Genomic DNA, 20219 nt, shown 5'->3' with positions numbered 1-20219 from the left:
TGTAACACGAACATGTTTTATTAATCATTTCAGCAGGCTAAATATGAAGAAGATATTCAATCTTCTCCTGATAAAAATGTCACCTCAGTCATGCATTTTCATGGTAGCACACAAGTGGTAAGTTTTAACATCCAGAGTGAGTATTCATCTAAACACAGAATTAAAAAGATGAATCTATATAAGAGAAAGAGCTGCGCTACAGGTCTTCACAGGTCCAGGCTCTAATTGAGACCTCAGTCGGGCTCATCATGTCTGTGAGGGCATTTGGTTATTGTTGTAGTGGTGCATCACGCTGCTGCCAATGCTGGTGTTTACTCTGTTGGCGTTTTTGAGCAGGTATAATCATCCTTGCCTTTACTTAAGAACAGTTTGTCTTTTATTAAGTAAAAATAACATTGTTTTTCCACGGGTCTGCTTGGTACTGGGTCCAACATATTGAGCCTGTGAAGACCTGAAGACAACTGTTATAGACAGCTACATCACAGAACCCAGGCGGGTATTTGGTCAGATTAAAATCAGGACAAAGCTAAAAAGTGATTGATCAGAGTTTTGAAAAGCACCGTGAGCTGCTACAGGTCCTCTCCTCCGTCAATTTGAGTCCAGCTCAACATCAGCAGGAAGGAACAAAAACTGCTGTTCAACAAATGAACAACTAACTGAAATACAAAGAAACAGCTTCTACTCAGAAAGTCCAGTGCGGATACCCAACTTCCAGTCTGATTTGTCTATTTTACAAAACAAAGATCCAGATATATCAAATAGAAACCATCATATTAATTCCAAAAAAAACATTATTTAAATTTTGAATGATCATCATTGTGCACCTAATACAATAAAATGTGTAACCTTCATACAAAATAATCGTCCCAGTTGGTGTGGAAGAACTTGACTGGTCTATAAGCCCTAAACACATGCAGCACATTTGGGATGCAGCTATGGAGTGATACATTGGGCCATGTAGTGTAGGAGGATCACACAAAGCAAATAAATTGTTTTTGAAAAAGGAGGTAAAATTGCTTTGAAACAATTTTCTTTGCACAAACATATTTGTGTTGTTTGTTGAATCATTACTCCTGATTCTTGGAAGGTTCATGTGATTATCTTGAGGTTTTAGGAAAAAAAAAAGGAACCAACTGACAGCTCAGTTCAGAATGAAAGCTACAGATACAATTTCAGCTCATTTCAAAGACTATGAAGATTACCTTCAAAGTTAGTTTGGTGTTAAAACAGGAAACTTTCACGATGACGTGTTGTCGTGTTTGCACAAACAGACTGAAGTGATTTGCACATCGGACAAAGCGATTGAAAACATTCATATGTACGCTGTACAGCATCCTGAGCCACAACCAGCTTGGCTGACTACTTTGGTTTTGATGAAAGTTACACTTTTCCAAATTGTCCTTTTCTATGCTATTGAGAATTCATATATGTAAAAATACAACTTGAAAGCTACAACTAGGCTTAGATCGTTTCCTGAGAAATGATGGAAACACTAACCCAACACTAGGTGTGATTTTGAAATCAAATGTAACAGAAGCCTTCACACAGCTGAAAAACAGATAGTGACTGTTAAAGAAAAATTCAACAGTGAAAAATAAATCACATGTCAGAATTACCTTTTCCTTCGAGTACTTACCATGTGCATGGGGTTCTACTTTGTGAATCAACCCTTGACCTATAGGGATAATTTGACCCTGGGAATGACTGGCAGGTGTCTGGCATCCTTCAAACATGTTACAGATAATTCGAAATTCAGGAATTGGTTTTGGTTGAAAAATAATTGAAACTATTTCAAAGTGCAAATAAGATTAAGTTTCTAACCCAGTTGTATGGCAGAAGAGCTGCAGTCAAGACCACTGACTCACAAGTTGAGTCAGAGACAAATTAGAGTCGAGTACGAGTCAAAACACACTCAAGGCAGAGACACATCTGAGATGATAAAAAAACGGATAACAATCAAGACGAGACTACAGCACCAAAAAAGACAAATCTAGAAATAAATGAACAGGCAATTTAAGTCAAGCTCAGGACAAGTCCAAGTCAAAATGTTTCAGAGTCAAGTCCAAATAGGGGTCGAGTTTAGTCAAGATTGGAGTTACAATTGAGAGTAACTGGTAGCCAAGATTAAGACATGTCAAAGACAAAACAATCACAGGTACAAGGTGAATTGGAGATAATTGAAAATAACTTTGTCGATAGAGATGTGACTTGAGTTCTACAGCAATTCAGAGAATTAATCCTGGACAAGTCAAAGCTAGACAAGCAAGTTGAAGTCCGAGTCAAAACCCCTTACATCTACCAGACTTCATCCTCAAGACAAAAGACTGTTAACCAAGACAAGTCAGAGACAACAAAACTCAATTCAAAAAGTGACAAGATCAAGACAAGTCTGAGTTAAAGCGGCTACAAGATTGAGGTGTCAGACACCCGGCAACCACTCAGCTGTCACAACAAGACACCAACAGTGTCATCCACAACTAATCCAAACTCTAAGGTTGAAACATTTCTCTCCACAAGGTCTATCATTTTGTGTTTGATTTCTAAAAGCAGCTGCTACTTCCAAGGGGATACATATAAAGCAGATCAAGGCGATTTAAGGAAACTCATTTTGGACATTATTAAACCCAGGAAGTTACATTGTCATACGCCATTCAACATCCTGTTGAGTCTCCTGGTGAAGGATGCGATGAGTGTTGCATGACTATTCCTGCAGCAGTAACATAGGCGATGGCTGGAAACAGAGAGAAGACTCCAGTGTCTGATGGGGGGAAATTGGGGTAAGGGTTTATATTGCACAGGGGTTGGTGAGATCCTCGAACACTGCCTGTTCTTCGATCCCTCGTGCAAACAGCTTGATCAACTGGCAGTGCACTCTGGGGGAAAAAAAGAAAGGAATAGGTATCATCTTAAAATGAAATCCAAACAGGGCTACAATATTTGAAAACTGCTAAGTCATAAAATCACGCAGCCTTGTGGTACCTAACGTCGATGGCCGTGTGGGTCAGGATCTCGCCATCGCAGTTCCAGCTGCTGTAGGCGGGGGCACAGCTGCAAGCTGGGTGGTCTCGGCAGATCTGGCTGAAGATCTGGCGTTTGCCATGCTCTTGCAGGTCCAGCTCCAGGTCAGAGTCACTCTGGCAGTGACGAGGCGTGAAGCGGAAACGCCGCACTCGGTGGACCTCGACAAAGGTCAAGTCAAACTGTGTGAAACGAGGGAAGGAGGAGACCATAAGGGAGATCCGGAGGAAACAGGTGCAACTATGCCAGGTGCCAGGAATTGACTCAGGGGACTGACTGCTAGTTAACTCACTAACACAGTCGGTCTTCCTTGGACATTGATATTTTACTGTAGTGATTAGTTGATTGAACTTTTTTATCACTTATCACGCTACATAAAAAGTGATTCACTCTTGTTACTTCTGGAATTTTCGGCTTGTTCATGTATTATTAGATAAACAATCTTGAATTTGGTCTTTTGGTCTGATAAAACAAGAAATCAAAAGTCACCACCTTGAAAGACTGGCAAATGAAAAGACTAAAGAACATTTTTCATTCATTCTGACAATTTAAGGAAAAACCATCAGAGAGTTGAGAGAAGTAATTCGCAGATTCCTCAATGATTAACATAGTCACTTGTAGCAGCCCAAATTGATTCATTATCTTGCTCTCAGCTGTACCTGGTCATCTTTGCTGGTGTGTCGCAGAAGGTGTCTGAGAAAATTAAAGCGGGAACATTTCCGGACCAGAATGAGGTCGGTGGTGCCGTCAGCTAGGTGAGCGGCAGGTGAGAGGCCCTTGGGGCTGCGAGGACAAGCACAGCTCATACTGGCAGCATTTATAGCCAGAAACTTCCCTCGGATCATCTTCCACTCACCGTCACTCTCTGGAAGAACAACCCCCCACAAAAAAGGCATCTTTCTCACTGTTGTTGTCATAATGTTGATATTCACAGCACAGTTGTAAAATACGATGACCATATCATGAAACATTCAGCATCATATAAAGTGTCAGAACCCATAGTTGTTTCTTGAGCAAAAGACCATGCTGTGGTTCCGCCCTGGGCTCTAGTCAGAGACCACTTTGATTTTCCAAATACATTATAAATATCCTCTGAAATGCACCATATTATCCAAAAATATCACTTTGCTCCCAAAACACAGGCTCTTTTGTGGTTCTAATAGTCTGTAAGCGCAGACTGGGAGGTAGAGCCTTCAGCTACCAGGCTCCTCTCCTGTGGAACCAGCTCCATGTCTGGTTTCGGGAGGCAGACGCCATCTTTACATTTAAGGTTAAACTTAAAACGTTTTTGATAAAGCCTATAGTTAGAGCTGGATCAGGTGAGTCCTGCACTATCCCTTAGTTAGGCTGCTATAGGTCTAGACTGCTGGGGGAACTCCCATCATGCACTGAGCACTTCTCCCAATCTCTCTGTACCCACACTCTTTCTCTCTTTGCAGGTATCTCTGCCTCCAGAGCTGCAGGATATCAACCATTGTTATTATTATTATTAACAATAATATGTATTATTAATTAATGATTATATCAACTGTTGCTACTATCATTAATAATCAATAAAATCCTTACACTGTTAAATATAACTAGTCAGAGTTGATACCTGACGGTGCGCAAGTGTTCCTGGTCTCTCTCTATCCTCTCTCTCTCCCCTATCTCTCTCTCTTCTCCCCCCTCTTTTCCACCCATCTCTCCTCCCCATTTTCCCCTGCTCACCCCAACCTGTCGAGGCAGATGGCCATCGACATGAGTCTGGTTCTGTTAGAGGTTTCTTCCAGTAAATGAGGGAGTTTCTTCTCTCCACAGAGTGGTTCCACAGGAGAAGAGCCTGGTAGCTGAGGGCTCTGCTCATTGTGGGAACTGTTGGGTTTCGCTATAAAAAATAAAATAATTTGTAAATAAATATTTCTATGCAAAGTGCCTTGCCCTGTTGGACTCACCGCTATCTGATGCCTCATCCATCTCGTGCCTCTCAGATGTTTCTGCAAGTTGCTGCCCGTTGTGCTGACAAACCTCACAGCTAGATATACACAGACACACAGACGTCATTAAAAGAAGAAAAGAAAAACAACAATAATCAGATTAGTTAGCAGGAACCTTAAATGACTTGACTTAATGCAAGTGTCACCCACCTGACTCTAATGCTCAAACTTCTTAAGTGAACCATTGCTATGCAGAGCAGTTAGCTGTGCTTGAACTTGGCATCAGCTTGACTGTGGTGAAGTAAACCAGAAAGGATTGGTATCTAAATCCAACTGTTAGATTACCTGAACTAGACTAAACTGAAACATTAGATAACTTTCTCTACTTATTTGAACTGCTAAACTGAAATGTCAGTTTATCTTAACCAAACTATTACAATTGCTTAACTGACCCGAAGCTTAATGTTTAGCAGCTAACCTGACAGCAAACTAGGACCAAACTTTTGTTTGCTTCTAAACTAAAGGGTTACATAAATTGACCAAACCTTGGATGCTAAACAAAGTGATTGTCTTAACATAAACTTAACAATTGGACTGATCTGTTCACCTCTGATAGCTAACTTGAACCAGACTTAAATGACTCCAGCCGGAGTTAAAATTAAACAGAGAATGTTGATTATTTAGATTTTTCAAACACAGTGTAACACCTGTATAACATCTCTCTCTAGCCCTTACCCTGATAGACACCTGGCCGCGTCTCGTGGCGTTCCCATGATGCCTCTGGCAGGCAGGTAGGACACCGTTCCTTCATAATAATGATGAGTCAGGAACATTTTCAGACCTGCATGTGTCAACATCATACCAGTCCATTACAAAAAAAATTGATTGAGGATGATTCAGTATCAATATTATTCTTTGTAACTTTTGCTTTCTGTTCATAAAAAAAGAGCAATCACACTCTCTCTTACATACAGACATAATGCATTTATTGCTGCATCGGTTCTGTCCTGTAGCAATTCTGTTTTTGTTATTTGTGAGGTTCAGGATGAAATCTGATGCTCAGTCCCTAAACATGACATCATAACTTTGAAGTGAAGTTCTGATATTGATTCTGGAGAACAGCCCCACATGCACTATAAAAATTATTTTCCAAAGGAATTTCAAATGGCCATGTGTACATTAAATGCTGCCCCAACACTGTTGTTGTTTTGTATGTTTTGAATTTGATACAACAATGTGTATTTAGAAGAATCATAATTGCATTGCTAACAACTATTAGCTACAAAACTGAAATATGTCCCTGCACACTGGTGGTCACAAACATCCCACTAACATCCCCTGGTGGTATGCATTCATTGTTGTTGCAGAACATACACTGCGTATTCTCCATCTTGTCCCATGTTCAAAAAGGCAAAGTGTTTAGTTTAAAAAAGCATTGAGGTAATGATGTCTGATCTACTGAGCAGGCTAAATGGCTTTCATAGTACTGCCATACAAACCAAAGCCTAAGCGTACCCTCAAGTTCGGATTGTATCATTGATTACAAGCCCAAAATACTTGGTGGCGCTAAGGTGCACAGATATGTCCATAACACGACAAGGCACCAAGTAAAATCTCTGGAGAATGTTCAAGTGAGCCAATGTGAGAACACACCAGGAGAATCTCCAGAGGAATCACAGCGAGCGTGTGGGTCTGTTGATGACATATCTGACACACTACTGATGCAAAACAAAAAAAGAGTCTAGAATATCTCAGGATGAACATGTCAAGAGAGTTTTTGGTGACACTGGTGTCGATGTGCTGTAAACAAAAACATGTGATCTCCGAGGTGCAATCTTTATGTTACGTACGGCCTGAACACTCATCATTATTAAGTTAAAGTGTAATGAGTTCCAAAAATTTGCATTTAAATTAAAAAAAACATCACACCATATGTACCATACGTGGTTCATATGTATTGCTACATTACATTCCTGAAACATCATCATCTCTTCATTCATGTAATGATGCGTGTGTGTGTGTGTGTGTGTATGTGTGTGTGCGTGCGTGTGTGTGTGTGGGGTTTGGACTGTAACTAATATCAAAGATTTCCCCTCAAACCCCCCACGTGCTAAACACTTAACAACACTTAACATCACTAATTAAGTGTTGGGCACGTGAAGAGTTTGAGGAAAAATCTGTTTGTACAGAGCTTGTTGTGTGTCTACCTGATAAGTCGTATCTGGCCGGCCCCATCCATCTCTTCCTCTCACTGTCAGTTAGCACGTCGCCATAGAAACCGTATCCCAGCAGGGAGACAGAGTATCGCAGGAATGTGTTGTTGTGGTGAACCGAGCATACGTCCATGGGCTGGGAGTCTCCTGTACGCACAACATGTAAGCAAACACATCATCAACAAATCAACCTGGAATTATTTTTCTTCAAATTAGTTTGCAAACAGCTACACCAGAGCCTCCTCAGATCAACACCGGCACTGACCCAGAACAATGTGGGCTCTAAGGCCTTCAGGTAGTGCAGCAAGTGTCCTGTTCAGAGCATGTTCTCTGAAATAACACTAGATGGCAGCGTTGGGCAAATTTCAGAACATTTAAAACATTTTAGAAATGACCGTATTAGAAAAGGGAATTCTTCAAAAACAATTATAACTTTATGAAAACAGAAGAAGAAAAGATTTTTAGCATCTTGATTTAGAATCCGCACCAACTGTGTTATGTTAAAAATTGGATGTAATTTGGATAATCCTAGGGTGAGATAATTAGTTAATGATATATTATCATATTATAAATAAAGACCAATATTAAATCAGTAGTTGGCTTTTTTTATTTTCAGAATCAATTGGTATTTTTTACAATTAATTAGTATTTAAACAGTTTTACCAAAGCAGCGTCACTTCTCACATTAGAGAGCCAGAAGGATCATGGACTGTTTTACCTGATGGACTACTCGAGTATTTGTTTGACATTAAATACAAGTTGTGCAGATTTGTTAATGCTATTTGTGAGGGAAAATGTCGATACAAAGCATTTGAATGTGCAATCGTAGCAAAATATTGATCAAAAGCAATCACATATTGTTTATCTGTGGTTATTACAGGGGCAACACTTTTAGAGTTACAGATATATTAACAAAGACAAAACGTAAATCAATTCATCTTCTTTCAAGATAAAATTATGAATTAGAGCTTCATCACTGCATGACAAACTTCTTAGCTTGAACCCACACATTAGTTTTGTGTGCACCCTTTTAAATAACCTCTGTGGTGCAGAATTGATTCATGCTACAGTTGATGTTGTCACTGACCCACTATGATGTGCAGAGCAGAGGTCACAGGGTCGTTGGTGCCCACAGTGGCGAAGCAGATACAGTCTGTTGAACCTGGAACAGAGAGGAAACAATGAAGATGATGATAACAGAATACAGAGCAAACAACACTGCACTGTCATGGAGACCCGGCCAGGCCTGGACAATGATCAACTCTTCTTCATACATTGATAACTGAGCTCGACAGATTAGATCAGTCGTTGTTTTTTTGAAGCTGTTTGAAACTTAATCGCTGGCTTTTTAAGAGATATAATGAGAGAATGTTTGAATAATTATTATTTTTTATGCAAACAGGCAGGTTATTGAGGAATTATTATGATCTGTGGATGTAGCTCAAAGTTTAAGACGCAGTATTTGGATCACAGTGATACAAATCTGAGTCGTATATCTACAAGAACAAAGTTGTAATATGACAAGAGTAAAGTTTTTAAATTACTAGAATAAATGCATTAAATTAGAATAAATGTGGAGCATCTTGTTGAATTCGATTTACTATAAGTTTCACGGATAACAAAATACTTAATCTTTTCTCAGATTAGCGTTAAATTGAAAACAATGCAAGAAACTGTCTATTCCAAAGAAAGAACTACACAGACCTGGAGGAAATTGCCTCTTTTGTACAGGATGACATTGGTCAACAACCATTCTGACCCAGTAGGACTCTTTTCTTAAAATGTCTTGTAAAATTACTTCTTTGTTCTTATAAAAAATGTTAACCTTTTTTTTAAAATATTGTTTAATTACAACTTTCTTCTCGTAATAATTTACTATTCTTTATATGTTCTTAAGTTCTAAGAATTGAATCACACAATTAAAAAATGATGATGTTGGCATTTGTCTGTCTGTTGAAATCCATCCACATAGACTTTGGCAATTTACTTAAATTGTTAAATAATGTTGCTGAAATGTGTTGATGCTTTTTAAGAGTTTCATTTTCACAGATGTCTCATGATGATCTCTGAAGTCTCTTGCACATCTATAAAAATAGACTTTTACACATTAACCTATTGATCCGATGGATCCCTCACATGACCTTTGATCGGTACTAAAACTCTCGTCATTCTGCCTTAAAGTGCAAGAGGGTCTCATCCAGGGTTATAAAGAGTTGTTAATGTGCATTTTACCCGACAACACAACTGCAGCACCAAGCTACACAGACACACACACACACACACACACAGATGATATATATATATATAAATATATATATAATAAACCAGGTGAACTGTTCTTCTTTCAGAGAGAATGAATGTGTCCCTCGTGGTTATTTGAGGGAACACTTGACGGAACAACAGAAAACACAAATGAAACAACCAAAACTGATGAATGAGGCCAAAATCCCACCCTGCATTTATATCCTGATAACAGAGAATCAAGCTCTCTGATTGGTTATTTAAATCATATAAGTGTTCAAACATGGTAAAGGCCAACTGGAGACTGTCTATGCATCTGTGAGTACACAGAGCATGTTGTTATTTATGGCACAACCTAATTTTTAAGTTGATGTGGAGACAGGCTGAGTAAAGTGATGTGAAAACCTCACAGAACTATTTATATTTTCACGCATTACATCAGCGTACGACGTACATCAGCCTTTCACAGTAAAAAGTAGAAAAAGGGTTTAAATAAATACGTGAATGAGCTGTTTTTGAATTTTTGACATTTTTGTACTGTCTTTGTGTTTATAAACAGTGAAACATTATTATTACAACTTTGATCTGTTTAACTTGATTTGAGTCTGAGATCCTGTTCAGACCTGGTATTAACATCCGTCCTGAGTGATTTGCTCTCTAGTGGTCAGCCCTAAGTCGAGGTCTGAATGCATCCTCATAGCGGAGCGGAACCAAATTCGTCCAGCCCCTCCTGAATCCTATCTCGCTCGACACACACACAAATAGTGACATCTTTAACAGTCACATCTATAAACTTAGACTGGGTAAAAACAACATAATTTGGTATTCATACACAAATGGCGTAGATGATTATTTGCATGGGGGGGGGAGTGAGAGTTGATCATAAGTGCTCACAGGAAACACATTTAGGAACACATGTAGTTAATGCAGTCAACTCATGATCACATCTCTCAGGACGGATGATAACCAGGTCTGAACAGGGCCAGACTTAGCAAAGCGGAGTTTGTAATAGATCAATTTGTCCAACATAACAGCAGAGAAAGTCATGAAAAATAGACCCAAAACATCTACAGAGTGATAAACTGCAAGTGACCATCTCAACACAAATTATGCTACAGGTTACGCCATTTCACTCAGGGACCACAGGAGCATCCTCAGTGCACCAACACCTCTACAACTCCCTCAAGGACCTTTCAACTCATCATCCTCTTATTGCTCTAATACAACGACTAAAGGTGGAATCTGAACAGAAGGATGGGGACTGTATTTTACTCCAATCAAACGTATTATTTGTTTCTGACCTGCAGGAATGATTCCGATGCGAAGTGTGCAGGGAAGCAGCGCCTCATCCGCACAGTTTGGATCTACGCCACCATCGATCTGCGCTCTCAAGATCAGCCCGTGGATGATCTCGCTGAACATGCCGTCCCCTCCAACGCACACCACACTGAGCCAGGGTCAGAGTAAAGTGTTAGGAGATTACAAAAGTGAAATTAATTATCTGTGTAAAATGCAAATCCATTGAAGGGTCAAATATAATTTCTGTAAAGTGTATAAATTTGCCAGTAAAACAGCAGCCAGAGGAATGTTTTCTCTGTGGGGCTTTTATTATACATCTCAATAGAGAGCTCAACGGCCTGGTTAGAATCATATGAGTTGAGAATTTGATTATTAGCCATAATATTTTCATCCAAGGTAGATTTACCACAAACTACAAGACTGACACATTTTATATGCTGCTGTAGAAGCCACACGTTAATATATCAACTGCATTTTAAGAAAATGTCAAGGAGAAGTACTACACTGTGACGTCTCTGATTGGTGGAGCTCACTGTTGCCATGGAAATGTTTAACATAACCATTAAAATCATGTCAGCTAAAGTTGGATGGTTCAGCATTACATCACATTTACCACAGAGTAATCATTATTTCTATTTCTAACATGCTGCAGTTTTTTTTAAATGGGATGCATTGTTCCTTCACCCTCAAAGTAATTATGTTCACAGTCTCGTACCTTCACCTTTGTTCAATTTAACAATGTTGTTTTTTGCTCCGAATCAATTGTTTCATGTTCTTGATTCATCTCGTAGCTGGTGTAAAACTCTTTAAGTCTTTAAATGTCATTGGAGAATTAATGGGAAATTTACTTACACAACCATTCTAAAAGTGGGCGGGCACTGTTACGTTGTTTTGCTGTGTGTTCTATGATGAAATGACAGAGTTCACAATGTTTTTAAGAAACATTTTCATGGAGGGGGCTGGTGTGTCAGACTGGGTCATTAACATGTTCCTCAATATGGAAGTCTCCTCTACAACCTTGTTACTCTTTAACTCTGTAAATGTAATAATTTACACTTCCTGGTTGTCCGGTTACATTTCAACAGTGACAGAAATCAAATAACTCGATGGGGAGTTCAGAGCATTAAAAAACATTACCATTGACTTTACTATTTCTTCTTCAATAATATACATATATTGAATTTTTTAATATAGGCGAAACACCTTGAAAACTGTTTTGAAGAGGTCTATACAAATAGAAGGTATAATTATATTCCCTCTGCTTTAACTAAAGAACAATTACTTAATAGGTTTAAGGTCTTTCAGGATACATGGGAATCCTAATTTATATTTTGAACTGTGCTTTGTGTAGGAACTAAGCTGCAGGACACTCACCCATCATACTTCTTCAGCTCCGCCTCTGTCCTCAGGTGATCCCTCGCATGATTGGCATACTCTGTCACTATAGCAACCAACAAACCGATAAAACATGTTAAGGTGTAAAATCGCTGACCCAGGAAGTCGTAAAGGTAATGCAGGACGTACCGATGACATCTGTGGAGATGCCGGCCTCAGCAAACAGTGGGACGACCTTCTGCTCATAGATGCGTTTTCCCTGTCGCTTCCCCCCATAAGGGTTGATGTAGACCAGCAGGTGTTTGGGTCTGGTGACTTTAAACAACAACTATGTTACTGACAGTTTCTAGGAACAATCATGTGAGTGTTACTGCACATTCACACATACAAAGAGGTTTGGCGTAAAATCTCAAATTTCTCTAAATGAACTTAGTCGGTGTGTGTTAGTCAGTGTGCGTTACTGTTGATGTATTGTCTTACTGATAGAGGCGAGCTGCTCTCTGATGCTGCTGACCCAGAGTTGACACAGTGCCTCATCTGAACACGTGAAGGTGACCTCAGCACACCGCCAGCGGTGCTGCTGACACCTCTCCACATATAACACTGGAACCCAAAAAGCACACACACAAAAAATTCAAATTCTAACATCATAACGTTACAATAATATGGGTATTTTGCAGCATTGATGCCGCTTCTTTCAGTCCGTACTCAGAAAGTACTAAGAGCCAGAGAGTGAACAAACAGCAGCTTTGTTTGTTCTATTTACAGATGTTTTTTTCCAGACTGAGTGTCTAGGTTTGTTTCAAGAAGCTTTTCAGACGAGCTCAATGTGTTTCCAGGTCGGTCTATTGTGCTTCCTGATGGGTCCACATGTTCTTTGTGTTGCGAACACATGTAATGCAATTACAAGTGTTTTTTCAGATATTTTCACTGTGTTAAAGGTTATGATTTCTAAGGGTGTTTCAAGGTACGAGATGATACTATGCTTCCAAATATTTACAGGATTGTTTCAGGATGTGCTTAATGTGTCACCATATTTACTCATTGTGATTTTCAGGAGAGTTACCAAGTGCGATTCTAGATATATTAAATGTTTCTACTTGGGTTTCCAGATGTGTTTACTGTAAATCCAGATGTGTGCTCAGTGTTTTCATGTGTGTCTAATATGTCTCTAATTGAGTTGAATGCGTGTCAAGATGACTTCAATGTGTTTCCAGGTGTACATACGTTTCCTGATGTGTTATTATGTTTCCAGTTGGGTTTACCTGTGAAGGTCTGCCTGCAGTCCTTCCCGTCTCTCTCTTTGATCTTCCTCCAGCTGCCATCGTCTCTTTGTCTGCTGCTGTATTCCTCCTCTTCCTCTCTGACAGAGATGATCTCCGACACTGACACACTGTGATGTACAGCTGAACACACACACACACACACACACACACACACACACACACACACACACACACACACACACACACACACACACACACACACACACACACACACACACACACACACACACACACACACACACACACACACACACACACACACACACACACACACACACACACACACACACACACACACACACACACACACACACACACACACACACACACATTACAGTTAACATTATAGTCCTGCAGCTGCCGCTTGTGCATCAGATTTCAGAGCTTCTTGGCAGCAGATGAATACATCAGACAGCAGATTAACTTTCGGTTTGAAGTCATTGACCAAAATAAAATCACATGTTCACTGTAATGCAGAAGGTTTCACATAAAATTCAAAGTCATGAAAGACATGAACTGAAACCACTAGTGGCTTGGAAATATGAAATTGATCAATAAGCAAATGAGAAGTGGACTGAGTGATTGTTTTTAAAGCTTATAGCTTAACGTAGGGAAATCAGAAGATCCATACCACAGCTGCTCCTGTTAGTTACTTAACTGCGTCTTTTCCTTATATTTGTAGTGAGATTTGTGTTGCCAACTACAGATTACTTGAAATTGATGATGATAATTACATATGATCACATTGCAAATATAAAAGCCTTGCTGTGTTTCAAATGAAGCTCTATTATTCCCCTCACAATCACTCAACTCAAACATGTTGCTGTGTATCCTCAGGCCACATTGACATTAAAAATGTAAATCATACTCCGGTTGTTAATGACTAATCACTTGACACCTTCAGTTCCATGTCGGGCATCTGACTCCTGTATCTGTATCATATGTTCACAGATGCATTGGCGTCTTACATAAGAAGTGGGAGGGAACCTGATCAACTTTCTGGAGTGAAATCCTGCTCCTGTTTCCACAGAGAAGACCAGAGGGAAACTAAAACACATGAGACGGACCAAGGAAATGTGACCCGAGCTGCGATGACATTTGCATTCAATAAGCATTTACTCTCGGTACAAATGACTCTGCAGTGGACACAGGTTTTTAAATCGGCTCCACAAATCCAGGTGAACGCGCTAATCTGGCAGCGAGGTGAGAGTATGCCTCATTTTTCGGTGTGTTTATAATGTCGAAGATGACGCACTTTGGGAATAATAATAGAAAAGACAAACTCCTTCTCTGGATGGGGAGATGAATCAAACACCGTTTTAGAGGATTTACTTGCATTTAAAAAAATGTGCGTATACCTCCTCATTTGTGTGTAAAAAGCACTGACGTTGAAATTGTCCAGTCTCACACATGTCTGGGAATTTCTCAAATAAACTTAAGATGTTTGTGATGTTATCACAATAAAGAATCTGTGTGTCTAGTTATACAGTCGACCATCGTGTCTGTGTCTGTGCTCGACTACAGAGATATCCTTCATTCACATGTGAATCCTTCTGCTTCTAAACAACCTGACGGCATTGATACTTGTGCTTGTGTTCTATGACTAATATGTATGATCCCATGATCCTCTGCACTATTGAACACTGACTAGATATAAAGATGGACAACATGCCTCCACTTCCTCCCACTGCACATACATATGGCTTAAAGTGGAGCAACAATATCGAGGTACCACCGACACACAGCAAGTCCTGAGTCAGTCTAAGCTGTCAATCATTTATTCGCAGCCCACTTTTCAATAGAATCAAATAAATTAAAACCAGACTTTTTAGTCAACCACCAGGGGGCAATCAATCATTTTTGGCTTCAGTTTTGTGAAGCTGTATAGACGATAAAATCACAAAGCTTGTATGCGTATGATGAACCGCTGGACTGTGATGAGATGAAACACTGAGTTGGAAAGAAGAAGCCAACCAACACTGTACTGAGCTTCCTGCAGCAACAGACTGGTTCATGTCAACGTTCATGTTTGAACCCCATTCGGAAACCAAAAGTGCCCCTTTGTGATGTGTGATAGAAAAAGCGCTACAAAAATACAACTTACAACTTCAAAAGGTGATCGACTGTAGCACTAAATATATTGCTTATTGACAAACTCATAAGGTAAGCCTACAATGAGACGGTTGAGATAAAAAGGGGAGAGAGAGAAGTAAACTACAACTCCCAGGTGCATATCACAGTAAGAATCGTGGAAACACCCGATCAAATAGATTCACATTCTGCTGTCTGCTGTATAAGTGTAACCTTTTTAAGAGCTATGAAAACATACAGCAGTATAGGGTCAATGTCTGATTCTGGATCAGTTTAGGATATTCAGCTGCAGGTCACAGTGAAATCATAACTGCCAGGGTCTCATTTGAAATTAAAACCGTGTTGCTCTGCTGTTTTGAATATTCAAATACTAAACTAAATAAACTGTATCAAGCCACAGCTCAGCTTTGAATCAACATCCTATAATGTGGAGACTTCAGGGATTAAGAGGATTAAGATGCATTTATTAGTCCCAAACACATGCACAGACATGCAAAGGCACACTCATGCAGGTAGGGAAATTGAATCTCTGCTTTTGACCCATCTGGTGCAGGACACACAGAGCAGTGAGCGACCATGTACGGCGCTCGGGGAGCAGATGTTGGGGGAGTAAGGTGCCTTGCTCAGGGGCATGGATTTTTGGACAGATCAATCCAGGTTCGTCTTTTGTTCTCTCTCCGTGGAGTCGAACCAGAGACGAACCAGAGACCTTCTCTGCCCATAGTCCAAGTTTCTGCCACTAGACCACCGCCTCTCCATAATGTTAAAAGGACTTTATGTTTCTCTTATTTGTTTAATTTTCTCCCAAAAAAATGAATGATTCCCAGGCAAATTCTGCAGTCAAAAGAATTTTTGCTATAATTTCCAATCACATCTATGAATTTTTATTCATATACAATAATAACCTCAGACAGTGGAAGGCACACTGAATGGAAAAACGATTTTACTGCATCATAATGAGAATTTCTGAATGAAATTGACCTTGTGCTCCCCCTCTCTCATTTGATTGTTGTCATTTGTGGAAAAGAGTGTTTGTTCAGACATTGTCACGATAATCTATGTAATAACATGCTGTGAATTCTAAACAAACCCACCACAGAGGTGCACCACAAAACAACCAAAAGTATTATCCACAAAGCGACAGAATTAGTTAAAATCCTTAGTGGTGTGCTGGTCTCATATTCATCAGATTAGAGTGGATGGATTAACCATTAATATAAAAAAGTGTTTGAGTTTACTTACAACTGTCTCCCTAAACCATAATGTTTTAACTGGTATTTCTGCTGCGGTCCACAGCAGGAACGACATTCAGCGCATAGATGACATGTGGGACACTGTGATCCATGCTGAAGGGGAAGTGAATGTGATTCTCCTCTAAACTTCTCTATAAAGTGAATCAGGTTTGGTTTGCGTGCCTGCAGCCTCACTCTGACCTCCACAGATCGAGTGTTACACTGGATGTAATGAGTTATGTAACCGGATGTATCATGTCTCACTTATTGTCCCAGGCCAGACTGAATCATGCCACTCTGTCCTGCCAACTAATGTGTATTATCTTTATGTCCAACATGTCCCTCTGTATCCTCTCTGCCCTTTGTTTACCACGCAGGATGTAGCGGTGCGTCCACGACAGAGGGGATAGAGACACAAACACACACACGCAGCGGACAGACATGCTATCTTTATCCGGGTCTTACAGGGTCTGAACGGGTGGTACACCGGGCTGGAGATCCGTCTCTTCCAGGTGAGCAGGGACCGGCTCAGACTCACATCGTACGCGGCGTTTCTGACGCGGAGCTCGGACAGAAGCAGCAGCCTGCGCGGCCTCTCCATCTGCATCTATCCGTTCTGCCAAGTCCTTCAGCCGGCTGGGGAGGCAGCAGCAGCCCGGGGGACGGTTACCTCTGTCCGCACATGTTCTGTGCTGTGTGTCCGGAGTGACAGGCTCCAAATGAGGATAAGCAGGGGCCTCTTCCGAGCAGCGGTGACCTCTGAGGAGAGAGTCCGTGTAGCGGAGCTCAGCTCTGGATGTTTTTTTTCAGACACATAGCGGTTTCTTAACGGAAGTAGGAGGGGCCAGGTGGCGCATTCAGGCGCTGCCAGAAAACTCGGATTACTTTTAACGGAGTTGTAAATATTCTCATCTCATCCACGATGCCTCATCAGTTCCAACTGACTGGATGAAAGACTCTGTTAGGTAAAGGGATGGCTCAACGAACAGTACTTTTCCCCCATTATCTACTCAATATAACGGGTAAAAAAAAAAAAAAAAAATCAAATACAATTTAGGTTACTTGTGAGCACTTCTTCAAACGTAATAAAGGAGGGATGCTTGCTGACTGATCAACCCAACATGCCCCTATTAATTTTGCCCATGGAGTACTTTCCTTCTGAAGCACAGACGATAGTCAGTCGTTTACGACCGACTCTATGAAAAGTTGGCTTCCAGTAGTTGTTACTCAGCGAAGGTTCATGTGGTTTGGGGGCGTAGCTGGAACGAGAGGGTCGAAGGGGGGATTGGAATGTATTGGCTGCATTTTTGCAAAGCTTAGCCTGCTCTTTTCCAGGATTATCAACCCTAGGTTTAAACTTTAGCACACTGCAAATTTCAACGGCCCTTGCAACAACCCCAATGAGGGTGAATGTATGGATGTGACTTGGGATCTGAGTATTTATTTCACCACTGTTACGAGAAAAGTGGCCTTACAACTAAAATGCGTTATTCTTTTACAATAAGCTATATCACCAGTTTCAGGTAAGATATCTGTACTTTTACTGAAGTATGGCTTTCAAGTACTTTCTACACCATTGTTTCTGAAAGGAAATATGTTTTTGACATATAAAATGTAAATTTTGACCACATAGCTGGAACATTATCGTTGATTTATCTAAACTGATTTATATAAACTGTCAGGATAATCATCAGTATGAAATGTTTGCCTCTTTTTACTCATTTCACAATCAAACACAAACACAACATAACACATTGCAAATGATGCACCCCACTCTTCAAGCACTAGTAAGCATCAGAAATATGCTGCATCTGACCTGACTAACCTCGTGATCAGGGGAAGGACCTGATCACATTAAGGGCAAAAATATACAGCATTTTAAAAAAAGGTCCTTTTTAAATAATAACCAATAGTCAACTATGCTGTATTCATAATAATGTGAAATACCAACAGGGTTTAATCACAGCACTCTGACTAAAGTGGAAGAACAATCTATTCATTATCTATTTTGATTTGTTTTATAATACTTCTGACTTTTCCTTTCATTGTAAAGCTCCTTCAAAATTTCAAGGGCTCAGTTTATTAATTTCTTAAAAGATGGAATCCACCGTTCTCCATTCATCATTATCCAGCACTGGAAATAAATACCTGAAAATGAAAAGCATGAATCGAAACAAGAAGCTTGTGGTACGAAGAACTTTTACTTTAATCTGGAATATTACTTAAACAAAATCCTTACTATTTATCTTTTTTAAAGAAAACCAAAACATTTATGTGTCTTTTAGATGGACTGACAAACTGAAAGATGTTCTGAACATCACTGCAGTTTTTAAAGACATTTCTGTGACAGGTTGGTTCTACTGTATATGATGTGTTGTTTGCTAGCTCCTCTTATTGGGAGGCTTTAGCCTGAGACAGCAGGGGGCGCTGCTGCTGCACACACTGCTCTCTCTGTCTCTCGCTGTGTTTATGTGCACGTAGATTATGCTAAGAATTTTCTTTGAGTGTTTCTAGTCATTTGAAATTGTTCGGCCTCAGCTCAAACAGCTTGACCCTTGAACACCTGAAATCATAAATTCACAATTTACCTGGAGATGAAAGTCTCGTCTCAGTCTACACTTGTGTCCCTTTTAATTAAATCCAACTATTTTTTGTGTCCAGGAGGCAGGGGACGGCGCAATGATGCCCGAGTATCCAGGTTCAGTATGAGGGCAGCTGAATATTGTTTTATTTCAAATCAGTTATTGTTTAGTGTGGCGTTGGTGGCAGATATTTTAAACTGGATTTTGTCTGAATAAAATTAATTTAAACTCTGACTTTCAGGAGGCTCTCTATGTGCTGCTGCATTGCTGGAAAAGCAATTTCCTGCCTTCAAGGAGAAGAAAACCTCTTGACATTTGGCATTTGTCTGTGGTCTGTGCGGCCTTTTGCTCATCAAACTGGATCCCCATTTTGAATCTCTAATGAATGCTGAGCAGATTTCATGGTGGTTTGATACAGTAGTGTTGTAATGTTGCAGGGCAGTGACAGGAAATCAACCACCTGGTCAAAAGATCAGAGCTCTCCGTCATTTAATATTCACCAGGTCGACACAGACAGGTGTTCCTGATAGGTAACTGTCTCAGCTCAACCTCAGTTGGACTTGGTCATTCAAAAAGTCAGTAAATACCCGAGGAGACTGGGCAGATGTCAAGCTGAACACCACAGAGTCCAGAAAACTTCAGCCAGGAAGTCTTCTGATTTGTCTTATTCATCCACAAGTAAATTTCACACTTTTAATCAGATGACTGTTGGGTGTTTACAGCATCAAATCAGATTTTGCCACAATTTCATTCGGCCAACCACGTCGTTGCTTTCAAACATTGAATCTATTCTCGTCTCTGTCAGCTGTCATTTCAGTAATTCACGGCTCACTAGATTTTATCAACCACCGTCAGTGTATAGACCCCATGGGTTTCCTTTACCATGCGGCCACACCCCCTTTCAAACTTGATGACATCATAAGGGGTCTCCACACCAAATACTAATTTATATCACGTTCATCTTATACATTGCATGACAATACATTAAGTACATATTCAACTGAAG

The 20219-nt window shown here is 40.1% G+C and overlaps 1 protein-coding gene across 1 annotated transcript; it reads right to left on the bottom strand.

Moving 5' to 3' along the window:
• Window positions 1-17420, bottom strand: LOC133955463 (ceramide kinase-like). The gene is made up of 13 exons (XM_062390314.1): window positions 17097-17420; window positions 13288-13428; window positions 12503-12625; window positions 12212-12337; window positions 12062-12128; window positions 10690-10835; window positions 8235-8309; window positions 7142-7294; window positions 5670-5775; window positions 4953-5032; window positions 3678-3883; window positions 2980-3200; window positions 1-2873 (listed from the first exon to the last, which is right to left on the bottom strand). The coding sequence occupies exons 1-13, from the start codon at window positions 17236-17238 to the stop codon at window positions 2786-2788; spliced, it is 1674 nt and encodes a 557-aa protein (XP_062246298.1). The 5' UTR covers window positions 17239-17420; the 3' UTR covers window positions 1-2785.
• Window positions 17421-20219: the final 2799 nt, after the last annotated feature.

The sequence above is a fragment of the Platichthys flesus genome, chromosome 6, assembly GCF_949316205.1.
Source record: "Platichthys flesus chromosome 6, fPlaFle2.1, whole genome shotgun sequence".
In the NCBI taxonomy this organism is placed as follows: domain Eukaryota; kingdom Metazoa; phylum Chordata; class Actinopteri; order Pleuronectiformes; family Pleuronectidae; genus Platichthys; species Platichthys flesus.
Note: the sequence above shows the minus strand (reverse complement) of the source record. Positions and strands in the feature narration are given on the sequence as shown.